Source organism: Balearica regulorum, chromosome 2 (assembly GCF_011004875.1).
Source record: "Balearica regulorum gibbericeps isolate bBalReg1 chromosome 2, bBalReg1.pri, whole genome shotgun sequence".
NCBI lineage: Eukaryota > Metazoa > Chordata > Aves > Gruiformes > Gruidae > Balearica > Balearica regulorum.
The window spans coordinates 113,635,967-113,648,623 of record NC_046185.1 but is presented as its reverse complement, the minus strand read 5'-3'; the positions used below and the strand labels follow the sequence as shown (position 1 = coordinate 113,648,623).

The 12,657-nt window shown below is 38.5% G+C and overlaps 1 protein-coding gene across 1 annotated transcript in view; it reads right to left on the bottom strand.

Annotated features, from left to right (window-relative positions):
• Window positions 1-12,657, bottom strand: part of ITGA9 (integrin subunit alpha 9) — a 236,714-nt gene that overhangs the window by 36,464 nt on the left and 187,593 nt on the right. Inside the window, exon 23 of the mRNA XM_075745395.1 lies at window positions 10,468-10,575. Within this exon, the coding sequence (XP_075601510.1) occupies window positions 10,468-10,575 (108 nt within the window). The remainder of the gene's footprint in view (window positions 1-10,467; window positions 10,576-12,657) is intronic.

Below are 12,657 nucleotides of genomic sequence, written 5' to 3'. Positions count from 1 at the left end.
ATCATTTCTGCTCATCTGTAGCTACCCTCAGAACATGGCAATTTCTAGCAAGCCTTTGGGGCCTTTAAGAAATTGTTGGGGTTTGTTAGCCAACATTTTAAGGGTTCAGGCCGTACTGCCTCTAACATAAACTTCACAGGTGGCCTGAAAGCCAGTGGCCCCTTCTAGACTTAACCTCAACCTGTTTAACATGCATCAAAGGTGAGACTCTCCATTTTTTTCAGAGCCTTGTAGCCTGCACAAGATGTCAGGCTGGGAGAGGGAAATGAAATACAATTTCCAAGCAGGGGGCTGGAAAGGTCAGCTGAGGACTAAGCACAAAGAAGTGGAAATTGGCAGTTGGCATGAGGTTAAGTATGTGCATGTGACAGGAATCTCTTTGAAGAATGAGACTGAAAGCCATGAAGAAACTAGCTGTTGCTTCCAACAAAGCATTACGCATAATCTCCCTGCTGCATTGCTGCATATAAGAAGCCGAGTGCTAATTGCATATTTAATGACTGGCATTTTACAAGATAAACAGGCAAGGAAATGGGTATCTATAGCTCATTCCTTATAGACAACACTAGACTCCCACTAATGCAAAGGAATTCATTATGGTATTAAAGTTTTCAGGCTCCTCCAGTAAGCCTGATTCCCCTCTTGAGCTAAATCATCACCAGTTATTAGCGAAAGCCTGGAAGCCAGAAGCACTAAGCTGACACAAAGCAAGTGTGAAGGTGGAATCCAACCCTGAGTACATGTGATGGAACCAAACCCACATCCAAACACAAGGGCAAGTTCAGGGAACTTGTGTCATGAGACACAAGATATTTGGAACCGCAATTTTAGCTTCAGGAGACACGCTCAAGGTCTGAACACAGGTCAGCTGTTTCACAAAATTGAACACAGGTCAGCTGTTTCACAAAATTGTTAACATTGTTCAACTCTGATATGGATGCCTTTCTCAGACATCAGCCCTGAGGCATGCTGGCTCCAAAGGACAGTTTTGCCGTAGTCTTCTGAAATTGCTGCCAGATAGTTGTTACATTTTTCTCCTTTCTTATTATGTGAGGTTTTTTTTATTGTTTTATTTATGTATGCATGTCTAATCAGTGGTTTAAGTTTGTAAATTGGATAATAAATAACAGATCCACTTTTGTTTGTCTTTGTTGCTAACCATGGCACATTTCATCCTAATATTAGGGGGAAAATGTATATGTGTGTCCTGATTCAAAGATACTGATTCACCCTGTAGTAGATGAACAGAGCTGAATTGATAGGCTTGGTTAATCTAACATGAGAAAGAAAAAAAAAAAAGAGTACTGACAAGAAATTCCAGACAGGGTCAGACTTTCAACAGTAGACAAATAAGTTATGTAAATATGTTATCTGAGTACTTGCTCCATATGCCAAAAATGTTTAATATTCACAGATAATGAAACATGTTTGAATCAGAGCAGTTTTGTTGATTCTGGCAATAAATTTAAGAGCCACTGAAACAACAGAAAAATTTTTTTCAATTTAACCCCATTTTACACAACCCTTGAAAGATTTTGACTAAAAATAGCAATGCTTTCAAGGAAAACCAGTCTCCACAGATTCACTAGGTAAACTTACTTGGCCATGAGAGAAAAGATTTAAACAGCAAAGTAGAGATACTAAAGCATTAAATCAGGATAGAGGAGTATTCCACCGTAGCTCTGGCTCCTGCTCCTCCAGCCAAAAGGAGAACACCAGATGTACATTTGGCATAAATCTGTGCTTAGCTTATGGCAATGCCTGTAAATGTTTTCCTGATGCACTTAACCCTGCAGCTTAATTAAATAACCTGTTAACTGGGTTTGATCAGTATAATCCTGCAACGTTTGCCTGATCTTGGCCCTGCAACCACTTTGCACGTACTTAGCAGCAATCCCCAGAAGTACTACTCTCAAGAACTAGTGTACCCTTTCCAGTTTAGTAAGAAAAGCAAAGATCTTCTGATTTAAAGTTCCTGACTTACAAGACAGCAGCTTCCTTCCTAGACAGAGGGCACTGCCACATTTACACAGTGAGAAGAAAGACCAACCACTCGTATGATTTATCTGTGTTCAAGCTTTCTGTGAACGAACACCACCTTACATGGAAAACAGTTTACCTCTAATATTCATGTGCTCCTTATATATCAGCCTTTAACAGCTGAAATCCAAGACAGAGTCACTGACTGGTACATTACCTCTCCCTGTGATGGCTGTGAAGTGCTTAACATATGAGGCAGCACATAAATCTCAAGGTACGTATCTATTTAAAAAGCCCCTGAGACCACTTGGAGTTCAGTGTTCCTTCAGCTAGGGTCTACCTGGCTCCAGCACACCCCCTTCTACAGCCTTTCCTATGGTGCAGAAAACACAAATAAACCCATAGTTTTTCTTTACCTAATTATTGGTCTTTCCTCATGGGCTGGTTTGATGTTTGGATGAAAAGTTCTGAAGACTGTGCAGACAAATACATTCTCCCCTGTAGGGCTCCGGTGGGATGTTTCACTAAAGCAGATATTCAAATGTATTGGAAAGGTATCTGAGATCAGCTCTAAGCTCTAGAGGCAGTGGAGAGAAGGTAGGACCTCCAAGAGGATGATTTTGCTGATCTATTGTAGACACTTGAAGATTAAACGAGTCATCCTCACTAAAAAAAACTCCTGGGAGGTGGGGTGGTGGTGGTGTGTTTTAAGTTAGGTAGAAGATTTCCTTTGTTTCCAGGACTTCCTCAGAGTTCTCATTCCCTGAAGGAATGGTTTATTGATGCTTTTGATAATATCCAGTACCTCGCACAAGACTGGAATGATGAACTTTCAAAGTCAGGGGAGAAATCCAACAAAAGACACTTATTTCCACCCTGATACATGAACAAGGGGGTAAACTCTTCTTCCATCAAATGAGAGCTAGAGTTTATAAACACAGATACCATTGTTTTTAACTCTTCCTTAGTTTCTAAATTTACATTGAAACCACAAATCTTACATGTTATTTGTAAAAGAAAAAGGCTAGTTTATGAATCAGCATTTAAAGTGAGGCGCATATGTTAAAAGAATTAATCAATTAGCTCTTTCTTGAAATTCCTTCATTGTTTTTTGGCAGGAACATTTTCATCAATAGTGAAAGGATATAATTCTTACACTCCTTCAAAAAGAAATAAAAAATAAAAATAAAATAAAACTTTGTAGACTCTCTTCTTTTCCAACTCAGTAGTTCCTTCATCAGGGAATTCTCTGCCTGGGAAGCTTACAAAAAGTCTACTGTATATTTTTTTTCCATACCTCAGCAAAATTCCTGATTACTGCGGTATCTTATGAAACCTCCTTCCTTCATGAATTTGATAAGAGCTAATGTATATACCCAATTCACTTCATGAGACTTCTTTCTTTATGTGAAATTCACTTTTATAAAAAGGCAAAGCAGCCCTCTTTTTCAAAACTGGAATTTCACATATTCAGCCAAGAAAATAGGAATTATAGGCATTTCACAAAGTAACAACACTTTCAGTTGACCCAAAATATTAATTAGCCTGCCACATTATATTGACAGGTCATGAGTTTTGAGGCGAGGAAGTGGTGGAAAATTTCAATAACTAATTTGACAAATTTAGTTTAGAAGCTAATTGTGAGCATGCCACAAGTGAACATGTCAAGTGTTGCCATGGTCTGATTTAATATGTAAATCACGGTGCATTTTTGTTCATGTTTCAGTGGCCCTGACCTTTATAGAGCCAGTCTTTCTGGAAAGACAGACTCATCATTGTACATTCAAAGTGTGCTTTCCATGAACACTCTCTTTATCTAGCATGTGCAAAAAAATATCACTGCTTATGCAAATGCTACAGCACTCTTATTGCTAGAAGATTTGGACAATTAATAGAAAATGTTACAAAATTTCTCCAAATCTGGTTTCACCTAAAAATCTAAACTAGGAAGTCACATTACACTTTCTGCCATGTTAAGTAGTTTTGCTGTACCCTGAAGGTAATATCCAGCAATGTAAGAAAAGATCATTTTCAAGCACTGTAAATGCAGTGAACTCTAACTGAGGCACGGCTTTTGTACAGTGATTCAGATGGTTCCTGTAAAGCAAAAATGTCATGATTTTTTTGCCACTTTGGATTTATTTTAAGGTCCTAACTCAGGAAAGAACTTAATTTTATGGCCAAGCACCCTTTCCTGTATAACAATGAAATCTTAAATGAGAGCTAAGTTCCTCTTCACTGAAAGAGTTTTGATTTATCACGCTGACATTAGGAAGACGTTTCTGAGAGCTCTTTCTGAGCTGCTTTGGGGTCCTGTTTCCCATGCCTAGAGGCGACTATGCCATGCTGGACCACAGCATATGCTCCTGCCTCCCCTCACAGCCATCCTGGGACAGGGCGGATGCACCAGTTTCTCCTGCAACTAACAGGGTTCCCAGGCAAAGCCAGATTCAATTGCTATCACAGAGATGCTCTAGACCAGGAGTGGGGGGAGCACCTCCAACTGCCTAAGTATAATGTTTTGGAACAGTCATTTAAAGAAGTAATTAAAGCGAAGGAGGCAGGAAGGTCAGCAACTTTCTGTACAATACACTCTCTGGAATGAATAATTTCCTCCAGCAATCTAGCTATGCCTTTAAATATGGTGCCAAAATACGTGTATGTGAGCATGTGCATAGCAATCACTGAAATGAAGAGACTACAGGGGGGATGACTAATACAAAGGGCTAAAATAAATCTTGCTGTAAGTCCAAAATGTTCCTATACAAACCTTGTATCAATGGTGGCAACCAGCAGCAGCATAAATTGCTGCTGGAAAAAAATTTTCCTACATCAAGCACTATCAGCAAATATTTATATTTTCATATGCTGAGACTGTCTATATATGTTCTCAGAGCCAAGACCTGAAACTTCAAAAGACAGAAACTAAACAGTTTTAAACTGGCTGCCAACAAACAAGAGTTTTTCTACATAACGATACACAGGTTTGCCCCTGTATGTGGAGCGTGCAATACTGAGCCTGACAATCTCGATATATGCTTCAAGGAGCACTCATGCACTACCAGAACTTTAGAGAGCTCTGAGAGACCTCCTTTGCTAATGCCTTTAAACTTCAGCAGTGCAGCCACCAAAGCATTTTATTCACATGCTGGAAGATAGCAACCTACAGATAATAAGCAGAAATCACATTTAAGGTTTTAAAATTGCAAAGATTTCTTTTTCATTATACAAGTGAAGAAAAATCTCCAGCAGCCTGGAACCTTTCATGGAACAAGACAGCAAGCTTTAACTCTTCCCCTTAACATCTTCCTGCTCCTTACAGACATTACTGTGCAAATGCCAGGAAGAAAAATTACAAGAGTGCTACACAAAACTGGCCTTAAAAATGTAACCTGTCATCAGCCAAGAAAGACTTGTAGCTCTGGGACTGACTCCATTTTATTTTTTCTGTTTCAACATTCACAGGAAGAGAATAATGTTTATTTCAACGGTTTTCCTTATTGAACGTGACAAGCTTTTCTACAGTCCCATGCTCAGGCAACCATTAACTTAAAAGGCAACTCGGAAAAGGAATTCTCTTCAACTCCTCCGTGCTGTTAAGTCATTTCTAATTCAGCTTTTCTTTATTTTTTAAATCTTACTGATACCCAGCTTTCATAAAGACACAGTCCAGGTCTCACCCACTCAGACAGAAGAAAGGAGAAGTGTGAAGTGAATATGCCAAGCATAGTAGGACAACTGGAGGACTTCTGTTTGTCCTTCCAAAAGAAGGACTTTTTATTTTGCTCCCTAATCAAAAAGTGATGGGAACATGGCACCAGAGTTGAGCTAACTGGCACACTCAAGATTAATGTAAGCAGAATTCACAGGACTGAGGTTTAACCCATTTTTCACTCTCCAGAGATAATTCTTAAAAGTCTAAGCTTAGATGCCTAGGGAAACCCAGGGAGACTAGATGGCTTTTCTATTGTCAGTGGAGACCAACAAGTGCTTCTCCAGAGTTATTTCTATGCCTCTCTCTCTCCATTAATTGCTAGAGTAAGAGAACATAGTGATTTAAAAATATTATATTACTAGCAATTACTAAACTAGTAATTACTACACTTAAATATCAAAAGTTACATGCAGGGAGGAAGTTTCTCATCAGAAAATTGATGACAGTATTTCTTTCCTTCTCCCTCCTTCCTCTGAATTCCCCTTTATTTCATTGCCTAGACTGCAAGCTCTTTGAAGAGACTGCCTCGCAACATATGCGTCTCAGTTTCCAACAAGATTCTTATCTCAGCAACGGTAACACCACAGTTCTTTATATCCTTGGTATTGAGTCACCTATACAGGCTCTTAAAAAAAAAAAAAATAATAAAAAAATCAGTGCTTGCTGGCCTGCAAAATGCATGCAATGGAAGAAGCAACAGCTCCTTCCAAAAACCCACAAGCACACAGAGCACTTGCTCTGGGTTAACACTGTGCATCTTTGATTCTGGTGACAATTGTCTGACTGGAGTCTTGCAACTTGGCAGCTCTGCAGAGCTTGGTCCCTCCAGACAAGGGGTGAGGATCATCTGCTTGCACTGCAGTTGACTTCCAGTTACAACAGACAAACTCGGTATCCAACTGTTAGTCCCGTGATCCTCATAATTGTGTTTACCTTCGCTGGAAATAAAATAAATGGGAAGGCAACAACCTGATCCAGTTCCATAAAGCCAGCATCAGAGTAACCCTGAACACATTGCTAATTTATCAACAGCTTCAGGAAATACCCTGGTTAATTTGGTAGGAACTCCCATTGTGAAAATCTTTTTGGATGCCCCGGAAAGCAGCTCCTTGGCTGGCAAGTCAAGTAGCACTTCCCTTGCCCTCCAAATTAGCTGGATACCCAAAGGAAATTACTAATCTTTCGGTTCAAAACCAAAACACACACAAGTATAATGAGCACTGTTTTCCTTTGTGGAAGAATAGATAATCAATGGCTTGAAGAGTGGAGAATATACATTTCTGTTAACACTAACTCTGCTGTACTCTGGGTGAAGCTCTGCTTTGTCATCACCTATAACGTTCCTATCACAACACTTTTACCAACAAGCTGAGGTGTTTAATTTATTATGTTTTCAACCTGGCTTGAAACCTCTGCAAGAAAGCAAATACAAAAATACAGGAAACCAAATAAGCACTAATTTGTCTTAGCTGCTTCCAAAATATCATTTACCACTGCAGAATCTGAGTATCTACTACATAAAATCAAAGTCAGTGATGAAATTCCCTAGTTAAAATGACTTGTAAAATTTCTAGCATTTCCTTTTGGTTTACGATTTCTGATAGGGAGAGAGTTGACTTGTTTGTTTTTTTGGTTGGTTTTTTTTTTTTTTTCCTAGTTTTCTTTCAATTATCCATTTTCTTTCACTTCTGGCTTTTACTCTTGACTTATTTCCTTTATATATTAGGGGATTTGTTGGGGGAAATGCTGCAGAAACTCCCAAGACCCCATGAAGGGTGTCTAAAGGCAGAACTCCAAATGTCAAAACATCTCTGTGACCTGAATTTCTCTGGAAGAAAATCTTAAAGCAGTTTCTACAATAAAGCCAAAAGCTTAGAGCAAGAGGAACAGAGGAAGCATGAGGGCTATCATTTCCTCTAAGAGCAGCAAGATAATAATTCCTATTAACATCTCCCAGAGATACAGACCGTTCCAGTGGGCCATATGTGACTCTCTTCCTTTTATTATTTTTTGTGCCTGAAAGAATAGATCAGTCAACACAATACGAAGGAATTAGCTCCTGGCACTATCTTGTGTGGTGTAAGTGTATTTGAGACACAAACTCTAGTGCTTTTACTATGCATTTACACTCATAAATTTCACTGCTGCACTGTACATCAGAGAAGTGGCAAAAGAATTATTAGCTTTAAAAAAACCAAAACCATGATGTCATCGAATCCCAAATGCTATATCAACAGTTTCAGATAAACAACAATTCCTAATTCTCTGTATTAATGACAGCTATTCTGAAAGGTCTACCAATGCTGACACTTAGAATGGCTGGATTAAAGGTATAAAGGTATAATATCAGAAACACCTGCACTATCTGAAAGGATACTATCACCTTTACCGTGATCTAGATTCTGGGAAGTTCAAAATAAGCAAAGCTTGAAAACTTTAATGACTATGTGTACAAAAATGCTCTTGAAAAACAGCTGTTCTAACCCATTTTCCGAAGTTCATTCCAATGTGCTGCTTTTAGGGGTTTTTTGTTTGTTCGTTTAAGTATAACTGGTCTGTGAAAAGATTAAAAGCTCCATGATTTTAGTTCACTTTTCAGTCAATAAAAACAGTGGGAGACAGGCAGGAGGAAAGAGCAGGATGTTTTTCCTGTTACAACAGTAAGACTTGGGAGACATGGGTTCAGTGCCTGGCTCTGACACAAATTTCCTGTGTGACCTCAGGCAAACCATTTGGTGTTTCAATTATTTATCTGTAAAGCAGGAACAACCACTACCAGGATTTGCTTGATTAACATTTTGAGCACCTCTGACATGTTAATAAAAGTCATGCATTAGACTCCTACTGACCATATACCCAAAATCAGTGGTTGAAATGACCCTGGACATACCAGTCCATCATACAGACATCTCTCATAAAACCATACCTGCCTACTACTACTCTTCAGCATGCAATGCAAATAGGTCTCACAAAAGCCGTTTGAAATTTCTACAAACTGCAAAGTAGATGAAAGACGTCAAATAATGCGGGAGGAAATACAACCTGTTGTTGGGGAAAAGGCATGCAAACCCTGCAAGGATTTATTAGCACAGTGCCCAAGACCACACCACCCAGCTGGTCCTCCTCTAGGTAAGCCATCAGAGGTACAACAGCAATGAAAAACAAGTTAAGCGCAAGACCTAAGGTTTTTGCCTTGTTTTTCTAACAGCTACTCAAAACTGTATAATCCATCCCATCCTTGTCAGTGTAACTTAGGGTGTTGTGTAGAAATGATGACAAACTATGTCTGGAAATTAGCCCTTCTCCACTTGGTGGGTAGTGTACACCTCAGCTAATTCAAGCGCGCAACACAGGCGTCTTGTCTAAGACAATTTGCCCAGACTTCTGGAAGAGTCAACACAGAGAGAAACAAGCAATACCTAGAAGGAATTCATCACACTCTAAGTTAGATGGGCTGAGTTTTCTATTCCTCTCTCTTGGCTATACAGGAATATAGAGGATGACTGACTTTAGAGGAGACACCAACATTTGGGCAGACAAAATCTGTTAAGGAGATTCCCACCTCTCTGCTGCTGCTGCACACACACAGACACATAAGTTCTCCCACAGCACACAGAGACTGCATGTAAGACTGGACTAAATAAAACATTAAAATGCAATGCCATGGAAAACGAGACACAGGCTGGAAAGTTAATTCAGTCTAGTTGGAGAATTGACTCAAATCTGTACAATACTGGTGCCTCATACCATATCCCAAATCTGTTTCTCAGTGATTCTGTCTTTAGTGGACATCTGTAAGCCATATATATCTCATACCTTTCAATAGCACAAATCTTGGAAAACTACTTAGAAAGGTCTTATTGGATCTATATTTACACAGATTCAGTGACACAGTTATGTGCATATAAGGGATGGTAATACTTTTCAGCCAAAATGCTAGAAGAGCAGTTAACAACGAAGAAAGTATAATACTTCTTTTGAAGTAGACCGAAGAGTTGATTCCATCTCACAAAGACAGATTACTCTGAATTTCAGCAATAAATTTACCTCAGAAGTGAGGTTTCCCCCTCTTGGCCACCACAGTATAAATGATGGTATTTTAGTGGTTTAACAAAAGCTTTGAAAGTAATAAATAAATATTAGAAATGAAATTTAAGAATGTGTCTCCTTTACCACAATTTATTTTGATTTTCTTTGTAGTTGACAAAATCATCTTTTGAAAAACCTTGTGTTGAAAGAAAAAATTTCTCGATTGCTTACATTTGTTAAAAGAATACTCAAAAAGAGCAAATTATAACATGGACTATAGAAAAATAGATATTGATAATGTACTCAGACCTAGCTAGTGTGTTTGCAGATAACCACAGGAAAAAAAAAAACGAACAGTGAACATGAGTCAGCTTGGTAACACATCCTGCTGATATTACATACACCATTTAATCAGGGAGGACTCTGATTAAGACTCAGTTCTCTTTAGAGGTGTGAGTCAGGGAAGTGTTCTCCACATTTCCTTCAGGATTAGCCTGACCTAGTTTTACACCGCATTGTAGGAAACCAGGAACACACAACCAGCTGCTTGCCCTAGGTGAGGGACAGCAGTCAACAACTGGAGGGGCTCAGCTACTTCTGATGATCTGGCCACAGATACAAGGAACCTTTTATTGTCTAAAAAAGCAACTGATTCAGCTAGTTCTGCTGGACTCTCTTTTTGTTTCAGTCATCAATGGTTCTCAGTGCCTCTCTGGGCTCAGTGCACATCATAATGTACTCACCATCATCTGCTGAACATGAAATATTTCAGCACCAGTGGCAGAGAGGCGGTTTGGAAATGAAATGTCAAGAAAAGCTCCAGGGAGAGTGCTTGGTCCAGCATTGTAAACCTATAAGACAAAGATGCATACAAATGTATAAAAAATAAATAAAAATAAAATTACATATATGACTGCTCATAAATGGGAAGCTACTGTAAAACCAGAGCTGGGAGTATAGGTAAGTTTGAAAAAATTCAAATACTATGCAAGTTTTTCAATGTCTTCAGACTAAGACTTCTTTTGTAAGTATCAGAATGAAGTCAAAGGTTTAGCTTATCTAACAGTCTTTAGGCACAGCTCATATATCAAGTGAGAAGCAGTTTTGCAGGATAATTACCAGTCATCAATACAAATAGCATGAGACTTCTACCTTATATACAGAGACACTACTGGTACTCTTTGAGTGTTTTGGTAACACCATCCAGAAGACTGTAAGAAATACTGCTGTCTCAGTTAACATTCTCATTTCCATCTGGTAACCACTGCATTATATTCTGCATACGTTTTCCTTATGGAGCAGAAGCCAAAGTAATGATGATTGTGACTACCAGACTGCGGGTTTGCTGAGTGAGTTGCCAGGAAATGCATGTGAACAACTTCCATTCAGGTTCTGGGGTTTCCAATTAAATGAAAGTCTTAGTGGAAAAGATTGGCTTTCTATCAAACTCCCCACAAATTTTCAACAAAAACTCAAAGAATTTCCAGGCCACCACTGAAACGTATCCAGTGAAAATTCCAAAATTTGTGGGTTTTTGCTGAAAAGAAACAATCTGTGGCAAAATTTCAATGAAAATAAGTTTTCATGTCTATCTACATTTTTTTTATTAGGAAAAATATTTCCTGGTTGTTTCTAACACCACATATATAAATGCACACAGTAAAAACATTAAGCCCATCAGAATATTTATCCGCACTGAGACAGTACTGTCAAAAGATGTCACAATCAGTTGTTAATTGTATAAAGTACAAATATTTAAACCAACAGGTTTTCATTCTTCAAACACTGTTTATATGTGAAGAAATGCCCGACTGATAAAGCGAATCGGTTCACAATGCCAAATCCTTACAAAAACCCTGAGGCTCCAGGCAGGGGGAGAAATCTCACTACAATGGGGCATGATAAATGCTGCATGAAATACAAACATAATGTTTCATGTTAGACATTAAAAAAACCCACTTTATTATCTCACTGAGATCAGATACAAGAGTTAATGTAGAAAAGACATTTTCATTGCACATCTTGTTACCCCAAAGAAATGATGCATAGATCTGTTTCCTTATTAATATTGGACATGGTATAGATTTTCACATACAAAAACCGCTATAAAGCCCCATATTTTTGTAAATCATCTCTTTTTCTTGGTTAAGAAACTATTACTTTTCTCCATCTGGAGAATTTTAATAAATGGCAGGCAAATCATTAAAAACAATTAAGCAGATACAAACCATGCTTTGCCCATTATGAAACTCTACCCTTTCTCTCTGACACACATAGTTATGAGGTTTACCACGTTACTGGAGAGCAGATCTGTGACTTGTTACAGTATAATTTTCTACTTCTATATGAAAAAAATATTAATATTGCAACCTGTAAGTGTGTGCATGAGAGACAAGAAGATGGGGCAGAACAAATGGTGGCTCTGCCAATATATAGATTCTCTCTCCATTACCTGTTATCACTTTATTTTATTGAAAAATATTCATGCAGTTAAGCATCAGTACATCTGTTCTTTATCTGCTTTTAGCCAATAACTGACTATGGGGGGGGAGGGAGGAGGAAAGACCTGTAAACCTTCAAGAATGAAATCAGAATCACAAGAATTAATAGCCTGGTTCACAAAACCTTTAATGTCCTGAAATCCTGCTTTCACTCCTTTTCATTAAATAGCTAAGGGCACTGCATGACAGTGGGGGCTTAATTGCTCTGGACCAAAGTCTGTCCATGGAGGAAGACATGTGTTATTCATTATGAGCCGAGTGGCATTCATGCCTAGGAGAACAGAAAGGGGGAAAAAGGCGAAAGACTATTTTTCACAATAAATGATTCCCCCACCTCTGCATGATTTATCATTCCCTAGTTCCATCTAGCGGTCAAAAAGGATTTGAAGTGCTTGTAATAGATACAGTCATGGCAGTGAAACAAGTTCATTT